The sequence below is a fragment of the Ruditapes philippinarum genome, unplaced genomic scaffold, assembly GCF_026571515.1.
Source record: "Ruditapes philippinarum isolate M1 unplaced genomic scaffold, ASM2657151v2 ctg667_1_1_1_1, whole genome shotgun sequence".
In the NCBI taxonomy this organism is placed as follows: Eukaryota; Metazoa; Mollusca; class Bivalvia; order Venerida; family Veneridae; genus Ruditapes; species Ruditapes philippinarum.
In genome coordinates this window covers 266254-290938 of record NW_026859933.1, presented here as the reverse complement: position 1 = coordinate 290938, position 24685 = coordinate 266254, and the positions used below count along the sequence as shown (strand labels likewise).

Below are 24685 nucleotides of genomic sequence, written 5' to 3'. Positions count from 1 at the left end.
TCTTTCAGGTTAAAAGAGGACGAGATAAGATAAATTTAAAGCGCGACATTCAGCTTTCATTTTTGTTCGAAAATGTTTTTTTTTTTTTTCAAATTAAGTATTTCAGTAATTTTATCTTAGAAAAGTTCAACATATCCATGTAAGTAAAGCACTACTTTAAAACAGTGTCTAAAGATTTATTTAATTTTATAGAACGCCGGTGATGTTTGTTTCTAAAAATAGAAAATCGGAAAACGAATCACACGCTTTACTAATATACAATTAGATAGCGGACATGTAGATTAGAGGAATCCAGGAGTTTAATTATTGATTCTGTAATTTATGATGGCAAATATAATTTTCCACCATATTTTTTTTATTTGACTTTTATATAAAACCTTCAGAAAAACAGAAGGCCGCTTTAAATAAATGATTTCAAACAAAGCCGTTGGTTTTTTTTGTGTGTTTTTTTTTAAACTTTGAATAAACATCATGCTTAAAAATTAAAAAGATTTTCTTATGCGTTTGATCTGACTTTTCTATTTCAATTTATGAATTAATTTATTTTCTTTTGCAATAGCTCTGACATCAACATTTTATTGTTTGACATGTTCAAACATATATAAAAACTCTTGAATATAAGGTAATCTACGTTACCATAACTGGTATATTCTTTTACTTTGTTCATTTGTTATTTTTGGTCTGAAAGTAACAGCTTTAAACCAAGTCATAGACTTTGTAATAGTTTATAATTTTTTTTATATATATGATAAAAAAGATAATGTCTTAATGGCATTCACGAGGTATTTTACGGCCTTAAGCTATTAGTTTCTTAAAGAAATGGATAAATGAATATGTTTGAGCATAAACCTTTCATAAATTTATCTCAGTAGACGAACTTATTACTGATAATTACATCTAAGATTATTCAAAAGCAAAAATAAAATGAAACATAGCTGTCATTTTATCTTTAATCAAGTTTTTTTTTGCTGTTGCCCAGTTAAAGGTGATACTTTGTAATTTACGTTACCATTTCCTAGTTATGTTTGTATTGGTGTATGCTGCATACAAAATATATTTTAAAGTCAAATACTGTTGTATGTTAATATTTGGTGCTTATAATTCATAATAAAATCAACTAAATAAGTATAACAATGAGTTTGTTTATGTAGCTATTATTACTGATGATCATATTTTCCAGAAATATTCAACCCAACATAAATGAAAAAGTTAAAGCTTGGTGTACGGTTTTATTAAAACCTGTGCATAAAATATGTAATGTTACTTTGGCAAATTATTTATCGAAGTGACAATCTGTATCAAGTGCATTTATAGAATATATCAAAATATCTTTAATATGACCATTGGTTTATTTTTAGTTAAGGTAACGTAAATTACATTTTGCAAAAGTACTCAATTTGTTTCAGTGGCTGTTCTACAGATAATAATAGAGTTTGAGTGCTGTAACTTTCCCAATTTGTCAGACACATATCTCTTTAACCACCTATGTAATAAAACTTTGATAAGAAACAAGTTCATTTTTTAACATTTTGTCGATTTAAGTTGGGCCTATCTTGTGAGAATAGGTGTTCTACTTAACGCTAGGATCATTGTATCAATAGTGATCATACATTGATGTTTCCTCTCATAAAATATCTTATCTCTATGATGTACGGCCAAATCTATTTGAATAGAGGGACTTATTTGAACGGAATTTATTTTTCTACATAAAACATTCGCTTTAATTTAAATATCTCTTTTATTTTCAAACATCTTTTCTTTGTAATGATGCACACAAATGTTATCCTTTTCAAAAAATAAAATACTAGTCCGTGATATATTAAAATGTTTTATGGGGATAATTGATTTACTTTAATCATTTTTCAATCAAAACATTAACGCTTCTTATCGCTCACCAGTGGTGAGCATCTATATACATTCAACATGAGTGATCCTATAAATATTTCCGGTTCCTACACGATCTTTTAAGGCTTTAGAACACTAAATTACAGTTACTTTTTAATAGTGGTTATATTTTTCTTATTAACATCAGAATAAAGTGCCTCTTTGGCAATCTTCACTACATAACGTGCATTCGTCCTGAAAGAAGACTGATTTCGCACGTATGTCTTAAAATAATAACAGAAGATAAAAAAATAAATGCTTCACAACAGCTTGTAATTTGCTAACTCGAAAGTAAAAAGAAGTAATTACCTTGTATTAGATAAAATAGTATGATTATAATAGCCGTGCATTAACCAACCACATGGAGTGCAGTTGTTGTGTATGTTTATAATTTATCTACATAAAAGCATTCAGAGGTCTTTTATTTACGGACATTTTGTTACATTCATCATGCTGTCAAACTGAACGGAGCACTTAAAATGGAAATTTGTCTTTTGAATTTCATAATCTCAATAAGATTTTGGCAAGTAGGTTTAAGTTTGTGACAAGCATTGTGCACCAGCTGATGTGGGATACGAAAGCAGACGACATCTGTCAACCTGCACGTGGTAAGGGAGAACAGTCTTAAATTTGTAATCTTGGTTAAAGCCTGGCACAAAAACTTACAAAATCGTTCCACAGATATATCTAGGCAATGTAGTTATCATAAGGACTTGAACGGACTGTGCTTTAAATTTCTTATCCTTATTAACAATTCACAACATGTCAATATTTCTGAATCAGTTAAAGCCATACAGATAAACTGAAACTTATTGTCTTCAAGAAAATATTCCGGGGAGTCGTGCTAAACGCCATGCCAGGTGACCAACTGTTTAAAGCCAAATACATATCAATAATTATAATAAAGATGTCAAAATGTACGTACAGACATTAAAAATGCAGGAACATTACACATAGACTCTACATTATTTAATTTTGGTGATATAGAAAAGTGTCAAAGTCGTAAATGTATTTTCAATCAATTTTCCCTAAACAGTACATGTATCTATAATAATTTCCTTTATTTTAAGTAAGTATCCCTGCTTGTTCTTTATTTTGTATTTAATTAAGTATATCATTACGAGGTTATTTTAATATATATTGTCTAGTGCAATATTGAATTATACCCGTACACATATGTCAAGCCTAGCTGTATTTGAGGAGGGAGGCGCTACTACGAGTCCAATAGAATAAAACATAACTTTGTTACTTCTAGTACTAGGTTTTGATATACATGTAGATTGTTTTACTCTGAAAATGAGACTAAACGGTGTACAATTAGTTGTTATGGATATTTGTACTCTGAAAATGAAAATGAAGCCTAATTGATAAAATTAAAAAGCAAAAGGCCTACTTATACATAGTTTTAAAGCTGCACGCCTCCAGATGAGCCAAAAGATTATCGATATTGAGAAAAATGTTCTTAAAATTTTAAGAAAGGTAAAAACATACAAGATCCAAATGCTATTTTATATGTTATGTGCTGTTTAAGACTGTCTTTGCAGTATTTTATCACCATATATCTACTGCGTTACTAACAGCAGTAAGGGCTGTTTTTGCATATTTTCTTGGATTATAAGAGCTGATTGCAATATGTATTTTTTTTATTTTGTTCTACTCACAATACATGTATTTTACTTTTAAATACATTTCCAAAATTTTCATGAAATAAACCTTAATCTGGAGGCGTGCTGCTTTAAATACATTTAGGTCGAGTCGCTAGCCGAATCTTATATAGAGTTTGCAACTGTGTGTATCAGTATTGTACTCAACAATGTATTATTACCTCTTTATTTCACACCATCGATTTTCAAACTTTTTTTACAGAACTTAGAATACTATACAGATTTATTTGATTTTTTTTTGGGATATGAAATGAAAACGAGGCTAGAAGGAGTGCAATATAGATCTGATGAGTTTTTGAACCCTGCAAATGAAAACGACGCTAAAATGACAAGCTTAGATCAAATTATAATTTATATTTGAGATAATATGTGCAAACGTCAGAAATTCATTGGTGTGAAATAGATTACTTGGTATTTTACCCATATGTCACAACATAGTTGAGTCGAAAATAGAAAGCAATACGTGTTTTGTGAAGTGTTGCAGATGCATGCAATAAACTAATTATGGACTGTCTTTGTCAGTGAGACGATCTTTCAGATAAAATACAACACATGCAATACTTAATAAAGATGGTCCAAATCAATTATCTTTTCTTCTTTTTCTGTCTGTGGCTATTTTTACGTTATTTCAAAATCTTTTTGGTGGTACAACAGAGAACATACTTGGTCTCAAAACGAATTCTTTCATTGATTATCGTTTGTATTTAAAAAAAAAGGGCTTCGTAGATTTGACAAACACAAGATAACTTACTTTGGTAGATAATAGTGTTAACCATGTTTTCGCAATCGACATAATAACCGGCGGACAAAGAACAGCATGAGTTTTAATTTAATTCCAACTTTAATTTGTTAAGATCCACAGAAAATTCCGGCTGGTCACTGGCAGAAATGTATAAAATAATCGTCTTTGCAGACTTTGAAGAAAAAGTTGAAATTAATGGAAATACTTTTCTGAACATAGCAGACGACAAAGTAAATAAATATGGTAAAAATGTCAATATTTTGGTAAAATACATATATAATTTAAATTTAAATTGACGTGCAAATATTCGCAGACAGAAAAGAAGCATTATGCTGAAAATAAGATTTTAGCCGATTTTTTATACATGCGGGAACCAGCATTTTGACTTGTATTCGTAAAATTGTCTTTTATATTTAATGTACTTTTATATTTGTGGTATTATACTCCAGCATAATATAAATGATTATATAAATGTAATGGAGGAAAGAAGCTATTGGCCCTAGGTGGCTTTTTCCAGCATTATTGGGCTAAATATGCAAACATTTTCCAACATTAATCGATTATCTTTTCTCATATATCCATAAAGCAATGTCAGGTTTGCTACAATTTTAAATGTGTGAATGTTATACCCCCAGATACAAAATCAGATTACATTCAGTTTCTAAAATCAGTGTAAATCAAACTCACACAGGAGAAAATAAAAGAAGCATAAAACTAGTTCCATATTTATAAATAAATAATAACCTTTATACAAACAAGAACATGAAATTTAATAACAGCTTTTAGTTGCCAACTTTCAGAAATAACATTGGTTAAAAGCTTTGGCTTAAATTATCAACAAAGTAAAAAAGGTATAGACTGTCAAACGGCTTAATGCAATATCTGGTATTAATACGGCTAGGGTTAGTACTAACTAAAGGGAATGTTTCAAATGTCAGTAACACCTACTTCATTTATATCTTAACTGCAAGAAGCTTAAAGCGTATTAAGTATGTAGAAGATGCAAGAATATTATGACATAATTGTTGACATAATTAAATAATTCACAGAATTTCAAATAGTACTTCTAGAATGAAATGCTCAAATTGAAATATCAACAGAACCTTAACAAATTTTTACACTGTAACTTTTCCTTTCTAATCTGTATTATGTATATAAATATAAAATATACTATATGGCAGAAATATACTGTCCGGATCTTGAACCCTCCAGTTTAAACAGCAATAATTTAACAACTAATAACAATTAATAATCCGCTTTACAAAAAGCCTAGGTGATTAAGATTCTACCCGCTAATAGAATAATAAAGTCAAAATTGTTTTGACTCTCGTTAAATATAAATTAACATAAACCTTAGTAAAAGAAATATAAAAAAATAGAGATGTGATATCAATAGAATAGATATCATTAACGTCTAAATGTAGCCGCATCATTGTCTAATAAAAAATGTACGTCTTTAGTTGAAACACATTTCAAAGTTTCAAAAAATTTCAGATCTGCTCTTATTTTGATGTCTTAAAATTACTATTTATATGTTGGTATCCTGTTATAATTTCAAGTTAGTATAATTTTAGTGATTAAGCATTTTGTATGGAAGTTAAATACTACTTTGTTTATATTTTGCTACTTCGTTTAATGACAAATCATTCACATTTAGCGCTACTTCCTTCACGTGAAAAGCATCTAACATGCTTTAAATTCACACTTTAAACATTTAAAACACATGTTTGCCTTTTTTAAATAATAGAGACTGAAAGCGCCTTTAAAACTTTTAAACCAAAACATTTCAAATCCTTTCTTCGTGATTTAAAACGTAATTTCTACACAAGCTACTCGTATGTTATCAAGGGTGAACTTTTTGTTTGGAATTTTCGGTATACATAATTTAGCACAATATATTATCTAATTAAGTTACAAAAATTGAAACACTGGTTATCTTCTTAAGCTTCCTCAACTTTAACAGCTGGTACGGTTTTATGATGAGTGCTGCGACTAGTTCTACCTGTGCCAGAATCTTTCACCGCCTTTGAGTGTTTTCCATCTGGCGCTTTCTTTGAAGAAGTTGCGCTATTAAGAGATTCATTGCTCGATTCCAATGCTGAATCTATTTTACCACCATGTCCGATGTTTTGAGAAAGTTTTCTAGGATTTTGTTTTTGTGGTTGCTTATTTTTTCCTGCGGTTAGAACTTCTTCGGTATTTTGCCGTGACATTGTTGCACTTTTCCCGCGTGCTCTTCTTCCCCTGGTATCCATCTCGTCTATAGCATGTTCCGAATTTGCTGGGGTTATGGGTTTGTCTAGAGGAGGAAGAGAAGCATTGTCATTTATATCAGACACAGACGAATCTCGGTAAGAAGCGGTACATTGATACTGATATTTGACATATAACTTTCTAAGGTCTGTTCTCCAACTTGACTTCGGCAGTATGATATCGTTTTTTACTTCAGATCTTCGCGTAAATGCAGATTTTGAACGGATGTGTCTTCTCGGTGCACCTTGTTGAACTTCTCCCGTTTCTTGTATTGGTGACATGTGAAATAAAAATTCTGGATTGTTACGGATATCATTTACACTTGTACACCGAATCAGTTTCTTTTGGTTCTTTTCGTTTGGAGGAATTTCTATCGCCGGATCCCGTCGATTTGTTTTCCGTGGTATATCATAACTATACACCGTCGGCGTCCGACGGTAGGAATATTCGCTTGTTAAAATGCTAGACTTCGAGCTTCTATGGGATAATACTGAAGAGCGAGGACGACTTAGAGATTTTCTAGAACTCATAACAGATAAACAATCACGTTCAGAAACCCCAGATTTCAGATCCATAGGTATATTTGCTTCTATGCCATTCTCATCACTGAAGATATCGGGATTTTCGAGAATTTTAGCACACCTTCGCTTATTCAGACGATGTGCCTCTTGCAAAGGTGTAAACCCATCTTTGTTCATTTTATCAAAGTCAATTTCATATTTAACGTACATTTGTGCGATAAGTCTTGTGATGGAAGCATTTCCAGACCTAACAGCGTAATGTAAAGCTGTATTTCCTTGCTTATCTCCCTCATTTAGATTGAAATCTATTGCCTTTAAATAAACACGAACTAAATCCAGACGTTCATAAATCACTGCATAATGAAATGCGTTCAGTCCGTACCTGTCCTTTAGAAACAAGGTGGCTCCATTCTCTATCAGCAGACGACATATCCCTACACCCCAAGCTTCCGGTTCTATAAAAGCACATAACATTAGAGCTGTGCGCCTTTCTTCATCTCGCTGATCTAAATCAACGCCGTGGTCTACGAGGAATCTTACTTGTTGAAAATACCCATTTTTTATAACATCTAATAATGACATAGGTTCACTGTTTCTTGGGTTCCTCATTTTGACGTGTCCAGGTAAACGAATGCCACTGAATGCCCTTTAACTACAGTTGTTTGGTTTACATGTTTCCATACACATCATCTGAAAAAATGATAATTAAACGTGTAACTCGATTATAAAACCAGGATTTGTAGGTGAATCAAATTCTCATAAAAATCTCCTAAATGATACTTCATAGCTTCAGCAAACTTCATTTATTATAAAATAAATCCATAAACAAACACAGTAAAACAAACGATTTTCAGTAAAAGAACTGTATAAAATGTTTTGTGTTTTCACCTGCCTGACAGAAACTATCAGCACAAATTTCATACGAAAAAAATGTCATCTCTGATTTTATACGTATACTCTTCCCCCAGACACCTAACTCCCAAACTTAGTCGAAACTATTTTATTTAAGGAGAATTAAGTACATTTGATAACCATTGATATATTGACAAAATTTTAACACTGATTTAAACAATGTACGACACTTTTTAGATTAAACATGTACAATATTAAGATTGTTTGTTATTTTTATAAAGATTTTTTTTGGTAGTTGAAAGTAATAAGATTATTTGGGGGAAATCAAAAGATTAGTTGTAATCTTCTCTTCGATCACGGCGAAAATCAAACTACACTAAAATAGGTCGTAGATTTCGTATAAGGCATATTTTGATAAAAGACTGATAAAGGTATTTGGTTAAGACTAAATTAAAGCAAGTGATCGAATGAATTGAACGATCGGTTTGTATTCAGTTTTACCGTCCTTTCAATGAAAATAAGACTTTGAAAATAATTGTTAGACTTTACAAATCATATAAAAGGTAGATGAAAGACGAAAATTATTTGGCTTGACAAAATTGGTATTTTTTTTAAAAGTATTTCAAAAAGAAGGTCACACCGCATTATAATTTTATTTCGAACAAATATCAACTTTAAATTCTTTCAGAGTAGTGATAGGAGCAGTAACTAAGTCGTTATGTTGTTTTTATTATTATTTTTTTTTTAAAAATTGATACCATTATAATAAAAGAAATAATCTTAACATGTATAGTCTTACACCCGTATACATTTAATTTTGAATTGAATCGTTGTTGTTCTTTCAATTTGAATAAGTTTAGCACATTTCATTACGTTCACACCGATACATATGTTACCTCCAGACAAAAGCTAACTAAACTTTATATATACTTTCCTTTAATTTATTCAATACGGATTGTGCAGTTATTACCTAACATTTTACTGTCGACTGAAAAACATAGACAGATATTTGAAACAACTTTTTGTAATTTAAACCAATTTGTTACCGATTTTTTTGAAATCCAATAATATCCAGCAACTATAGATTGTCACCTTGTAACTGTGACTAATATCCGAGCGTATATAATTTGACTGTTCAATAAGGTTTTTGTAGGTTCAATATTTGTTCAAGGTTTCAATAAGTTATTATATCACGAATGTGTTTCACCTTGGATATATCTACCGCATAATATACACAGAAGCATGTACAAATATAGAATCTACTTCAAACGACTCCAACTTTTAAATGAAGAGTTTTGTAAAGAATATTTGTCAACATTCCTGTGTAATCATATTTTATCTTATCTTAGAGTGAGGATTAAGGATTTACAACAACTTCTGATCGCACTATTTCATTAGATAATGCCCCCTTTAAGTTCAATATAAATTTCGATATAAATTACTTTTTATAACTTTTTTTTCGACAGTTGAAACATACATTATTCATTCATACATAATTAATTAACATTAAGAATACGATATGATAGCATTTTACCTTATTTTATGTAAATGTTTGGCATATACAGACCTTTGCTGGCAGTAACTTGGAATCTAACAAGGTTTATATAATGAGCAGATCAGAACAGAAACATTATTTCAGACAAAGTACACTAGTACAAAAATCACATTATCTGTTGTTTAATAGTTAAGATAATAATTACATTGATTCTATGTAAAATAATTCATATGTCTTTCACGTGTTTTCGTTTCAGGTGCATTATTCGTTTAGCAAGTATACCATTAAGTCTATAGCAATCGCACTCAAGAAAGAATTAAATAAACATAATAATAAAACTAATACAAACTAATATTATAGTCTTGATTAAAAATGTTATTATATATATAGTTTAGTATCCTGATGTGAAACTTTCAATGCATAAATATTTACCTGGTTTCCAACATTCCAATTATTAACTCCATTATAATATTTAATTGAATATAAGTTACATATTTACAATGATAAAGCCGGTGTGTTAATCTGTAGAGAGAAAGTTGTAGCATACAAGTTTCAACCAGCAGGTAAGTTTTCTCTATAGGTTTATATCAATAAAGAATTAATACCTTTTTGCGAGTGATCAAATCTATACTGAAAGTTAGCTACATGCGTTTCTATATACGAGTTATATACTATAAACGCACTCGTTTGAAGTATACAATCTAATAAATACTATTTACCTCAAGCATTAAATCGTACCTGATATTATATTGAAAATTGACATTATACAATATTATCATGAAAAAATACTTTTCATTTACCGAAAATTGAAATGCATAAAAAATACACAAAATAAATTACCTGTATTTATCAAATTCCTCTTTTTATAAGTTAAGGAAAAATAAAAACAATTTGTAACTTCCTTTTCTAATTAAATCTCGGAAAAATCATTCAAAACTGATCGATAGCTTTTGAGTTCTCACAACACAAGTTGGTAGAAACTAATTATAAAGTTCTCTATTTACATTTATAATGACTCTCTTTTATCACGTGACAATAGAGTCTTGGTATTTTATCAATTTTTCTGTCAATATATTATTGAATATTTTCACGTGCCCCAATTCAATTATGCTAGTTAATATAAGTGTAAATAAGATTCCCACACCGAAAATCTTCTTTAGTCCTATTGTAATTGAGTCAACGTACTGGTTAGCCGTTACACCGCCATCATTTCTCCTTCTTGGTTCCGAGTGCTTATAAGATTTTATACGTTATAAGTTTTTTTTTACAGGATTTTGAGCACGTGTAAAGTACATTGATAAAATACTTTTGATTATATCTGAATCAGTTAACATTTTGTTTCATCCCGTGCAAAATTAAAGAAATCGACATCACTTTTTTGCAGCGATTGTTATGATACGACCTCCTTTATATCCAGCGTTAATCTGTCTCAAAAGATCAAACATTTATCATTTGTTTGCCATTATTAGATATAGTTTTCAAATCAGCCATTAGTGTACGGTTCATATCTGAACAATTAAAGGATGTAATCATACAATCATAGATCGTAATTAGATATAACCAGATATACCCCATCATACACACATGATATCTCGTAAAATAATGATATATAAAAATCCATCTGACCTGATAGATCTATATATCTCCTAACATTTGCACGTAAATATGCTTAGTCCGAAATTCCAATCAATTAGAAACAGTAAGTTAAAATTTTATGCTTTCTCGAATTAACGACTTGAAAAGCAAATGAGATTATCTTATGAAGTGAAGATTCAAAATCATCGCAACTAATAGTTTGTAGAAAAATATTACAGTTCAAGTCCGAATATTCAAGAAATCATAGATGATGTATTTAAAAGAGATTATATAATTTTACTCCATTGGATTTAATGCAGTCGAGATAGAAAATGTCAAAAACACCGTATATAGACACTAGACAGAACTGTTATTAATCTATCAAAAATATTTCTTTTAGAGGATACGAAACTTTGATCTAGCATTCAAATATTAAAAATCATAAGTGAGAAATGAAGAAGAAATGGAAATGCGAGAGAACTTCGTTTTTATACGTGTAATATAAATTTTATGTGACTTACTGGCTCATATATAAAAATAATGTAAATAACTGTTATAGAGAATACCTTAAGCTACAGTCTCACTAACATCCCGGCAGAGCCCCGGTAGACGTCCGGGGTGATCCGGGGTACGACCGGTAACAACCGGAGTACATCCGTAACTCTGCCGGCAACGTCCGGGATGATCCGGGAACATCCGGCATTCGACCCCAGGTGGAATAAAATATTTAATATCACCAGGGTGGTCCGGGATGATCCGGGAAGTATAGCTTTGCCGGCTTAATCCTTAGCTCTGCCGGGAACGACCGGGGTTACACCGCGGAAGCACCGTAGCTCTGCCGGCACAAGCCGGGGATGATCCGGGGCATGATATAGCCGGTAGAGCTACGGTAGAGCCCCGGTAAATGCTGGCAGAGCCCCGGTAAAGGCCGGCAGAGCCCCGGTGAATGCCGGCAGAGCCCCGGAGGATGCTGGCAGAGCCCCGAATGATGCCGGCAGAGCCCCGGAAGATGACGATGGAGATACGGTTGATCCCGGTAGAGCCCCGGAAAAGCCCGGTTCATTTCAAAAGAATCACGACAATTTACGATGATTTCCATTGTTTGTATTAAAATCCTTCCCATTTCCCTTTTATCCAGTCTTGCACAAGGATTTTTCAGAAAATCATCATGAATTACTGTTCTGGAATAATAGATATAATATTAAATAAAAATTCTGTATCAATATAATCATTTTCGTACGTTTTCAATCCACCGGGGTTCTACCGGGACTCTGCCTGAATCGTCCTTGGCTCTGTCGGGGCTCTGCCTGTGTCAACCGGGACTCTTCCGGCGTCATCCGGGAACGACCGGGGAAGCATCGGCATGAACCGTAGCTTCACATGGGCTCTGCCTGGATGGTCCGGAGCGCATCCTGGGCGGTTAGTTGGGAATTACCGTAGTGCTGCCGGGTTAAGTGTGACCGCAACAATAACTTTACCCCGGATCGTCCCGGATCATCCCAGTAACTTACCGGGGTGGTCCTGGGCTCTGCCGGGAGTAAGTGAGACCGAAGCTTTAAATAAAACAAAAGTTTTATTACAGTACTGAGACATTGCATTAATGAAATACTTGTCTACTTAATAATGATTGTGTTGGTATAGTACTTTGTATGTATTTAAGTGATAAAACCATTTTCTTTCTAGTACAGTTTTATTAAAACTTATTTCAGAGGTCCTCTATGTTCGACTCTACAGACGAGTGTCAAACATTTCATGTTTTGTATCATTAAGAAAGATATAGCAATATCCCATTCCATGTGTAATACTAATGGATTTTAGTTCGATTGTGTTTGACTGTTCCTGGAACTAATCAGTACATAGCAATTAGTGTAAAGTTTCTTGCTCACGGAAACAACGTGCGTAATAGCCGGTTCTTGAGATGACACAGTGCATAAAACAATTCGATGGATTTAAGGTTATCTTAGATATAGCAGGGTAGATTGACCTCAAGTCGGCTGATATGAAGACTATTCTACGGAATACCGTTAGGGCCATCGTGGTTATACGTTAAAATACAGAGGGCGACAATGCGAGAGTGCGACAGTGCGATGACGAGAATGCGACAGTGCGATGGGAGAGTGCGACAGTGCGATGACGAGAGTGCGACAATGCGAGGGTACGATGACGACAGAGCGATAGTGTTATCGCACTGTCGCCATCGCATTGTCGCACTCTCGTCATCGCACTGTCGCACTCTCGCATTGTCGCACTCTCGCCATCGTACTGTCGCACTCTCGTCATCGCATTATCGCACTCTCGTCATCGCACTGTCGCACTCTCGACTCTCGCCTTCTGGTGGACGGTTCTAAATTGCTGGCGAATAAGCTGACGGTATAGAATATGGGATAATTTGTCAATTTAATTTCTATTTGGCCCATAGTGTTCAAACTTCATAGGATGATTGTCCATATTGAGTAGAAGACCCCTATTGATTTTGGGGTCAAAAGGTCAAAGTTCAAGGTCACTTTTACCTCAAAAATGAAAACAGTTTCCAGAGTATAACTTAAGTTCCATTTGGCCAACAATAGTCAAACTTTATTGGAGGATTGCTGTTTGAAGGAGGTAATACTTTATTTAATTTATGTAATGTCTTACAAATGTTTCATCCTTACTAAAAAAGCACTTTCGGGCATATAATGTTCCGCCTAGCGGTGCTCTTGTTATATATGTTTTACCTTTTACCTCATATAGACGTGTTTTCACGCCTTTTCACCCTCCCTTTTGATGCCTCAAATAGTGAAAACCATGCCCTATTTATAAGATGCATCGGGGTGCAAGAGAGGGGGTACCCCTCTTCTGCACGGGGGTTTGAAGGGTGACTGCCGCCCCTCTCAACTCCAAGAAAATATTGAAATTGTGAGAGGCTCAAAATGGCATCAGGTCGATCTTAAGGTAACGTGTAACCAACGCTGAAAGCCCTTCACTCTATCCCGACCCATTGGGAATTTGCAGCTTTGATGGAAAAAATAACACACCATAGAGATTTTGAGATGTCCCCTAGTTGTCATGGTAACAGGAAATTAAGATACAAATGGTATGGCTTAGTAAACATTTGTGCCAAGTTTGATTAGTATTAAAGCATTTTTTTCTAGTTTCATAGTTGATTGATTAATTGGGTCTTACGTCGCACCGATACAGTATAGGTCATATGGCGACGTTCCAGCTTTACTGGTGGATGAAGACCTCAGGTGCCCTTCCGTGCATTATTCTAGGCACAAACAGGTACCTGAGTAGAACCACCGACATTATAGTTTCATAGCAATTTGAACTTGTGTAACGGGGGGTGGGGTTCAATGTAAACAGCCATTTTTTCACAAAATGCTTATGCGGGAATGGGTTAACTGGTCATCAGATTCTAGTATACATGTGTACCTAAAGCACCGTAAGTTAAGTCTGCTGACCATATAGTATAAGAAGAAAAAATATGGCATAAACCATAAACCAATTTTTACTAACATTGCAAAGTAAATTAAAACTTCACTGTAAATATAATAATAATATTAATAATAATAATAAAGATTTTATTTAACGAGAGAACTCATTTGAACAAACATATCAATCTTCCATGAGGCCCTCAACAAGGAACAATATAAATTTAACATATTCAAACTATTAAAATACATAAATGTAAAAACATAAATATCATTTTCCTCTGTTCATAAGCAGTTTTTCTTTCTCAATGTTGAGCTAAAATCACTTTGGCTATATATAAAACAAGTGGACACAGAAATCTAGTATAATTATCTTTTATATTTCTTTTTTTATTTAATCATATTTATTTACTATCTTTAAGAAATATAAAAGCGCTATGTTTAGCTATGCCAAGCACCAAAAATGGCATTGATAAAAATCTAAAGAAGCGTCAATTTGATAAGTAGTTGGTAGTTTGATATTCGAATAAACTACTACACCAGCTGGTAGTTGGTTATTCTTAATTCTGCACTTACTACCGGTGGGTAGTTGGTAATCCGAATATTGCATGTTTCCCTAAAAAAAAAAAAAAAAAAAACCCAACAAAACTAAACAGTAAGAATTTTTTTTCGCATTAAATTTAATGGATAGATGTGTTTTTCAACATTGAAACACATTGTCTCACTATGTCCACCAGCGGAGTCAGTTGGCTATAATACAATATGCTGACCAATTAAACTTATACATTGTAGTAGGATCTGCTGTTAAGTTACTCTTAAAGTGAAAATTGTTGACCACTTATGTTAGATATATAGAAAAAATTATTTGTCGACGTAAATTTCTAATTACATGTATCTTTATTTACAATGTAAGTAATATAATAAATTATTCATCTTACAAAACAATAAAACCACTGATGACGATCTATGAATATATTTCGTTTGTCTTTTTTATACAAGTAATAAACAATGATTTTATTTGTTTTTTCATCTTTTAAATGTCAACATAAGATCATTTTCATCAGAGGATATTAAAGTTTCATACAATTAATTACATTTTCCGTCTATGTATAACTCTTTCAGTATTTATATACAAAATGATTCTTATTATTAATTTATGATTTCATTTAAACATTATTAGTATACAGAAAAAACAACAAATAAATAATAAAAAGAAACAGAAAAAAGAGAGAAAAAAAATTGACAAAAGTAAAATTATCCCATATTCTATACCGTCAGCTTATTCGCCAGCAGTTTAGAACCGTCCACCAGAAGGCGAGAGTCGACAATGCGACAACGCGATGACGAGAGTGCGACAATGCGATGACGAGAGTGCGACAATGCGATGACGACAGTACGACAATGCGACAGTGCGATGACGACAATGCGACAGTACGATGGCGACAGTGCGATAACACTATCGCTCTGTCGTCATCGTACTATCGCGTTATCGCACTCTCGTCATCGCATTGTCGCACTCTCGCCATCGCATTGTCGCTATCTCGCCATCGCACTGTCGCACTCTCGCATTGTCGCACTCTCGTCATCGCACTGTCGCACTCTCGTCATCGCATTGTCGCACTCTCGTCATCGCACTGTCGCACTCTCGTCATCGCATTGTCGCACTTTCGCATTGTCGACCTCTGTATGTTATCGTATAACCACGATGGCCCTAACGGTATTCCGTACTATTCGGCTGTTCCACACTGGACAAACGTGGTAATAGGTGGCCTAGACCTCGCTTAGACCAAGAGGTCTAGTTCTTACTTTGGTCAGTATAATGCAGACGCGATAACGTCCATTATTTTGCCGTTGTTATACAGTATCAATTTTTATTTCATTCGGACAACTAGGAAAGGAGAATTTATATTACAAATATTTAAAACAAACTTACGGAATATATCATTAACCGTGTATGGTTTGGTGCTTATTTATTCGACATTCGGCAAGTGGTTACTACCAAGTTTCCAGTCTATTTATGATGTATCAACAAAGAATACCGTGATCATATCAGTGTTAAATGCTCGTTTAAATATAAAGAAAGTATCATTCAATATCAAACACTTGAACATTTCTTTATCTCAACTGTTTAATAAAATGCAAAATGGGAACATTATGATCTTGAATATGTCAATGTTTGTAAATAATTTCCATTGCAGGAGGTGGATATAGTAGCAAGTATTTACATAAAACAAATTTACTTTTTATTTCTTTTATCCGGCTTTCACTGACACTATTATTCATATGGGTTTTATTGTCACATAACGAGGTGTAAATTCCTGTCTTGAGAACGTTGGCAAACAAAACTTTAAATCAACTGACATCATTACAATATTGATAAAAAATAATGTTCCGATTTACATTGTGGCGTTTCCTGTGACTGTGACGTAAAATTTGCTTCAGGATCTTAATAAAACTTTACAAAGTATATAACTCAGTTTGTCGAATATATGTTTAAAATCTATAAAGTATGATATCAAAATCACTTTCTTCTTTTAATAAACACGTAAAATTATTTAACATACACATCTATAGTGCAAATAAAACAGAAAGGCGCTCTAAATCTAAAAGAAATCCTTTACTAGAGATATCACCTGCTAATCAGTAACGGTTGAACATAAGAAAATCAGTATCGGTTGAATGGCCTCCATTTACTCTAGAGACACAAGTAAATCAGTATCGGTTGAATGGCCTCCCTTTACTAAAGACATAAGTAAATCAGTACAATCTCCTACGCAGTGATCTCCCCTTATCAGTACAGAGATCTCTGCCATCACAAACATTGAAATATCAATATTTGGATATTTATATTTTTTAGCTTTTTAATTTATTTTTCATTATTTTGTATACTTTTGATATTTTTTTGATAAAATATAACAAACGTAGGTAAAAAAAGTTAAAAATAAAACAGAAAGAGAAAAATGACGTAAGATTTTCTATGTAACGGTCGATGTTTACATTTGAATTTCGACGCTACGTCATGTGACTTTCATCATCATGTGACGTCTGTGAAGGCAGTGATTACAATTCTGCCAAGGGAGGTAATCACTGTGAGGAGTTTGAAATCAGTATCGGTTGAATGGCCTCCCTTTACTAAAGACATTAGTAAATCAGTATCGGTTGAATGGCCTCCCTTTACTATAGACATAAGCAAATCAGTTTTGGTTGAATGGCCGCCCTTTACTAAAGACATAAGTAAATCAGTATCCGCTAAATACAGACATAAGTAAATCAGTATCGGCTGAATGCCCTCTCTTTACTTATGACATAAGTAAATTAGTATCGGTTGAATGCCCTCCCTTTTCTAAAGACATTAGTAAATCAGTATCGGTTAAAGACTCTACCTTACTAGAGGCATCAGTAAATCAGTTTCGGTTGAATGGCCCTCCTTTACTAAAGACATAAGTAAATCAGTATCGGCTGAATGCCCTCCCTTTACTAAAGACATAAGTAAATCAGTTTCGGTTGAATGGCCCTCCTTTACTAAAAACATAAGTAAATCAGTATCGGCTGAATCGATACGGATTTACTTATGTCTTTAGTAAAGGGAGAACCTTCAACCGATACTGATTTACTTATGTCTTTAGTAAAGAGAGAACCTTCAACCGATACTGATTCACTTATGTCTTTATTAAAGGGATGGCATTGAATGCGTACCTTTATTAAAGACATAAGTAAATCAGTATCGGTTGAAGGTTCTCCCTTAGTATATATCTCAGTATATATCGGTTAAAGACTCTCCTTTACTAGAGACATAAGTAAATAGATTATACATATCGGTTGAAAGTCCACGTAAGTAAATCAGTTTCGGTTGAAGGCTCTCCCTTTAAAACTCCTTTAACTAAATTATTTAACATACACATCTATAGTGCAAATAAAACAGAAAGGCGCTCTAAATCTAAAAGAAATCCTTTATTAGAGATATCACCTGCTAATCAGTAACGGTTGAACATAAGAAAATCAGTATCGGTTAAATGGCCTCCATTTACTCTAGAGACACAAGTAAATCAGTATCGGTTGAATGGCCTCCCTTTACTAAAGACATAAGTAAATAACTCATACAATGCATTGATATGCTCTGGCAATGTGACTGTATAGACCAAAATATCATCTATAAAACTATCTGAGTGATCTAGATCTTTCAAAACCTTTCTCATCAGTCTACAGAATGTTGCAGGGGCATTGACTAAACCAAAGGGCATTTTCCGGAATTGAAAAAGTCCCGACGGGGTTTCAAATGCGGTCAAAGGTTTTGCATTGTCAGACAAAGGAACTTGCCAGTATCCTTTACTAAGGTCAATTTTCGAAAAATACCTGTATTTTGATAATTTCGAAAATATCTGTTCCATATTGGGCATCGGTTCCGCATCAAATACTGTGCATTTATTGATCTGTCTAAAATCAATACAGAACCTAATCGTGTTATCCTTTTTCCTGATAAGGACAATTGGACTAGAAAACGGAGCATTAGAAGGTTCGATAACTCCCAACTCTAGCATTTTATCAACTTCTTCCTTTACTATCTGCTGTGAGTGAAAAGGAATAGGATAACCCTTAGTCCTTACCGGTTCTGACGTAGTCAACTTAATGTCATGCTGAACTAATGACGTATTTCCGGGTATATCTGTTAAAACATCTGAAAATTTCTTTAACAAGGTTGCAATCTGAGTCTTACAATCTGTTTGTAAGTCAGGATTGACCTGAACATCTTTATATGTCTCTGAACCTTTCTTCAATGGACATAACAATATGTCACTATCATCTTGGTAACTTGTTTCTAAACTATCATCTTCCTCTAATCTATCATACCCATTTTCCGCTTCTACAACAGCTGCACTTACCTTTGCCAATGCACCTCGTTCTGGTTCGAAATTTCTTTCAACATACTCCTTCAGCATATTGGCATGGAAAGTTTTGATCTTATTGTTACCTATGTCTATCCGATAATCTAATTTGTTCACGACCTCGGAAACTACAAATGGACCTTTCCATTGTAACAACAACTTATTGCGTTTTGTAGGTATAAGAACCAGTACTTTACTTCCCTTCTTAAAAGTTCTATCTCTAGCTTTCCTGTTGTAATACTTTCTATACCTAATACTGCTCTTCTCTAACTCCTGCTGTGCTATCTTACATGTACTTTCTAGTCTTTCTTGCAAATCAACTACATACTGATAAGTTGTCTTAACTTCGTCATTCTCTGTTTTTCCTGACCATAACTCTCTCAAAATGGTAATTGGACCTCTTATACTACGTCCATATAACAATTCAAATGGCGAGAATCCTAAACTCTCTTGTGGAACTTCCCGATACGCAAACAACATAGCATTCAAATACTTATCCCAATCTGTAGGTCTTTCACTACACATCCGTTTCAACATCTGCTTTAAACTACCATTAAATTTCTCCACTAAACCATTACACATCGGATGATACGGTGTAGTTGTTAACTGTCTAAGAGACAGCAACCTACTAACCTCATTCATAATTTGTGAAGTAAATTGTGATCCACAATCTGTAAGCATTTCCTCTGGAACACCTAATCTACTATACATGTCAACTAATGCTTCGGCTACTCTTTCAGTCTCTATACTAGGCAATGCAATTGCTTCAGGATATCTGGTAGCATAGTCTATCATGGTCAAAATATATCGGTTCTTTCTATCAGTCATAGGTTCGATCGGACCAACAAATTCAACGGCAACTCTCTTAAAAGGAGTATCAATCAAAGGCATCTTACCTAAAGTTACCTTCATTGAACGCCGCCTTTCCTTGTTGATCTTGTTTTTCATATTTTACTTATTCTACCTTTAGAAATAGTACGTTGACAAATATCACAAGACTGACAATATCGTCTAACCTCTACAAGAACACCTGGCCAATAAAACTCCCCTAAGACTCTATCACTTGTCTTCCTAATACCAAGATGTCCTGCCAAAAGCGAGTCATGCGCTACTTTTAACACTGTCTCCCTAAGATCCTTAGGAACTACTAACTGCCTACTTACGTCACCATTTCCTGCCGTAAACTCTCTAAACAACATCTTATTCCTGATCTGAAACTTCACTTGCCCTTTACCTCTACAGTTTCTAACAGTACCTTCCTCTGCTTTCTTTCTACATCCATCTAATGTACTATCTGCCTGCTGCTTCTCTACAAACTCTACATTAGTGATGTCTAAAATCTGTGAGGGAACTTTAAGTCTTCTATGAGCTTTAACTTTACTCTGCGATCTTGTTTCTACTGCTGAAGCTAACTTACCAAAATTTGGTTCTACAGCACCCTCTATGTTACCGATAATTACATCATTTGTAGGATTATCTACACATAGTGCTTCTACAGTACCCCTGTAATATGGACAATCAAGATCAATTAACGCCATGTCTAATCTGTGCTCACTACCATCAATGTACTTACATCGTCTGGACTTCCCTAATAATTGATTTGCATTTACCAAATTCCTTCGTACTATGACACATGTACACCAGTATCTCTCATTGCAACTATAGCTTTACCATTACATATACCTCTAGTTGTCGGACATGAATTTATAGTAACTGTACTACCCACGTCTTCAAAATCCCCAAGTTCTATCAAACTACTACCACTATCTGATCTCGGCATCGAAATTTTCGAATCTACATCTCTATTTCTTCCTCTACCTCTACTCCTACCTCTATAACCTCCTCGCCTTCTATTACCCTGATAACTATTATCATTCTTACTTGGATTCATTGAGTTCGGTTCTATGTCTTCCGCTGCGTTAGCTTTATTTGTAGCCTTATTTCTACAGAAAAATGCTGTATGCCCTAAACGACCACAATATGTGCATTTATAACCTTCATACTGCTGAGATGCTCTACCTCTATTTACCAGTCTATCGTTACCTCTTTGCATACGATAACTACTACCTTGATTTCTATCTACAGGTCTACTCGGCAGTGCATAAGGCTTAGCTCTTTCTTTAATTCCATGATTCACTACATACTTCGGACCTCCTCTAGTCTTGGCAAACAAATCTGCATCTTCCGCTACTTCACGGGCTGAAAACAACTTCTTACTACTAAGGTTCTGATATAGTTCTCTATTGCAGATATCTAAAAATTGATCCCTTACTATGAAGTCTAACAACTTTTCATAAGTCTTCTCCTCCTTACTCAATCTTAGCCAACCATCTAAGTATCTAGAAATTCTAGCTAGGAACATAACAAAAGTCTCATTTTCACGGGGCCTTTCAGTCCTAAACTTCTTCTTATACCCATCATCAGTCAACTCAAACTGCCTTAACAAAGCATCTTTCAGCTTATCATAATCCGTCCTATCTTCTAATGGAAGCCTATCAAATACCTCCCTAGCAGTACCTTTTAACAGAAACGGTAAGTTTAGTGACCACATTTCATGTTCCCAATTCTGAGCAGACGCATAAGTTTCATAAACATTCAAATACGCATCCATAGAATCAATCTTTTCGTCAAATGGAGTCATCTTAACCTTAACCTTACCTACACTCTTCTTACCTAACATATTGAAACGTACCCGGGGTCTGCTAGCCCGGACACACTTCAATATCGACACGTGGGTTCTTCTCAAACACACGTAAATTGTAAAGGGGAAATAAGGGACACAAGGACTAAAAGATACGGACACCTGAAATAAGATTAACACAACAATTTATTAAATATACATTTCACAAACAATAAAATTGGTATATAGTATCTTCTGTGGATGACTCTGGCTTGGGCTCCTCGTCTTTAGTCAGGAATATTCTTCTGTTACGTCTAGAATAATGTATATTATAAGATGTAATGAAAGGCTTGACAAATACGGTGTCACGTCTTGCCTGTGGTCTGGTACAAATTCTATGGTAGGAATTACCATGAAATGCTATAAGGTTGATGGGGTATCTAAAATGGTAATTACAAAATACAGTGGTGCTCTACCCTGGTATATGGGTATCACTATAAAATATGAGATTATGGCTATTGAAACTTGGTCTTCAGTCAGGATCTATCATAAATGGAAAATAATGCCAAACTGCCAAACTAGATGATTTAATATAAAACTTCTATATAATCTATTACTGGCACAAAGTATTATATACCTTTCTGGTGGCTGGAGATACATCCATATTCAATAATGTATAGGTGTGGTCTGGTGGCTATCTACCAAGGTACTGACAATTTTGGCAGATTCGGGCTGCTATTTATAGTCTGGGACGCTGGGTGGCTAGCCTGGCTAGGGTGCCTAGCTTGGCAGTATCGTCATCGTCTTCGATGACGTCACTGCCAATCTCGCGCGGGCAGAAATTTAGCCAGTGCCAGCTGCCATGTTTAAATTGGCAGCGTGTGGCTAATTGAACATTAAAACGGCTACAACGTAGAAAATAAGTTATTTTAAGTAATATAACTATCGTAAATATTAAAAGGATGAAGTTATCTGTACATGTAGTGTATGTTTTGATGATTAAAAGTTGATGTCATGAAGTACAGTTAATTACTTTAGTACTTGAGTAGTTTCCGGATACGGGTTTATTTTCGGACGTAAAATGATGGGCCTGATCGTTACAATATCTAACTCTATCTTCATCTTATGTTCTGCATCTAACTTCCTAGCTTCTGCTTCCTCCTTCTCTCTTTCTAACTGACGAGCATAATCTAACTTCTCCTTTGCAACCCTAGCCTCATTACTTAACTTCTCTTTTTCCATTCCTATCTCTATTTCTAACTTCTCTTTTTCCATTCCTATCTCTATTTCTAACTTCTCCCTAGAAATCTTAAACTCATAATCTAACTTCTCTTTCTCATTACTTAACTTCTCTTTTGCTAACCTAGCTTCTAATTCTAACCTATCCTTCTCAGCTTCTATACGTTCCTTCTCAGCTTCTAACCTACTATGTCTTTCTTCACGCTCCCTGGCTTGCTCCTCTTTAACAAAGTTTCTCAAAGCCTCATCTGTATACCCTAACTCCTGACCTACCTTCATCAACTCATTTACACTAGTCATCTTGAACTTATTATGTATATTTCCTATACTGTAACACTACTACAACAACAACTTAGGATACAAGTAAAATCTTACCGTGAGGTAGAACAATGATATCAAAGTATCATTAAAGGGTAACACTACAACCCTTAAACACAAAACGCTATATTCACTAAGTGCAATCACGGTGCACTATAACACTACACTTCAGTGTAACACCATATAATTAAACGCATTTATCACTCTAGCGCTATAATCAAAATGTACCTTCACTGTACACAGTACTAAAATAAACAATGTATCATATATTCTAAACACTATACCTCACCACTACAAACACTAAGTTTCAAACTCATCTAAGTATCTCACTAAGGTTGTATAATAATAATCTTAAGTGTACAGTAGACAGTAGGCAATAATTAAAACTGTTCAAAATACTTTAAACTTCAAAGTCCAAACTACGACCCAAAACTCAATGTCGCGTAGCACTTTACCCCACAGTGCAAAAATATAAAAGGTATATGGCCAGTTTCAATATACTACAGACACAAAGTAAACACAAAGTAAAATTGTAAATGACACAATAAATTAAATGTTCACCTAGATAACAGACACAGTTTCTTTATCTAGAAAAAGTACACAAGGCGGGTAGTACCTTACATTGCAGAGTGTATATGTGTATATGTGTACGGGTTTGCCTAAAATACGAAAGTGAGATTTTTGACGAAAGTGAGCGAAAGTAAGCGAAAGTGACTTTTAAAATTTGAATTGTACCGTTTTGATAGAATTTTACAGTAAAATTGCTGTTTGTAGACGTATATTATAAGCAAGTTATTATATATATTATAATAAATAACCATAATCATGATAAAAAAGCCATTTATTGGCCTAATTTCAATATACAAGTTCAGCGATCTTCCTTTCGCTCACATAGAAAAATACGAAAGTGACTTGTAAAGTATTAAATATAGAGTTTAAATTGAAAATGTACTTAATTTGCAGTTTGTAGACGTGTATTATAAGAAATTAATATTATTTATTTCCTAAATTAATCATTATGATGATTTATAGTTTTATACCCCCTTTTTGCATAATTTCTATATGCAATATCAGTGATCTTCCTTTCGCTTACATTGAAAAATACGAAAGTGACTTGTAAAATATCAAATATAGAGTTTGAATTGAAATTGTACTTAAATTGAAGTTTGTGAACCTATATTATCAGAAATTAATAATTTGATATTCAACACTATATTTCAATTAAACAC

General features: G+C 33.8%; 2 protein-coding genes across 9 annotated transcripts in view; both read right to left on the bottom strand.

The window, feature by feature from the left end:
• Positions 1-5003: 5003 nt before the first annotated feature.
• The window catches only part of LOC132758327 (ankycorbin-like), a 35995-nt gene continuing 16313 nt past the window's right edge, over positions 5004-24685 (bottom strand). The window contains exons 1-2 of one of the 8 annotated variants that reach the window (XM_060749907.1): positions 10252-10514; positions 5004-7754 (exon numbers count right to left, since the gene is read on the bottom strand). In XM_060749907.1, the coding sequence (XP_060605890.1) occupies positions 6231-7673 (1443 nt within the window). In that variant the 5' untranslated portion in view covers positions 7674-7754; positions 10252-10514 and the 3' untranslated portion in view covers positions 5004-6230. The other 7 variants (XM_060749910.1, XM_060749909.1, XM_060749913.1 and 4 more) reach the window with 7 other exon arrangements.
• Positions 18443-20170, bottom strand: LOC132758341 (uncharacterized protein K02A2.6-like). The gene has a single exon (XM_060749957.1). The coding sequence runs from the start codon at positions 20168-20170 to the stop codon at positions 18443-18445; it is 1728 nt and encodes a 575-aa protein (XP_060605940.1).

What these genes read in the sequence shown, in the direction of transcription:
- LOC132758341 (XM_060749957.1), bottom strand. Translation starts at nt 20,170, where the DNA reads ATGCCTTTGATTGATACTCCTTTTAAGAGAGTTGCCGTTGAATTTGTT.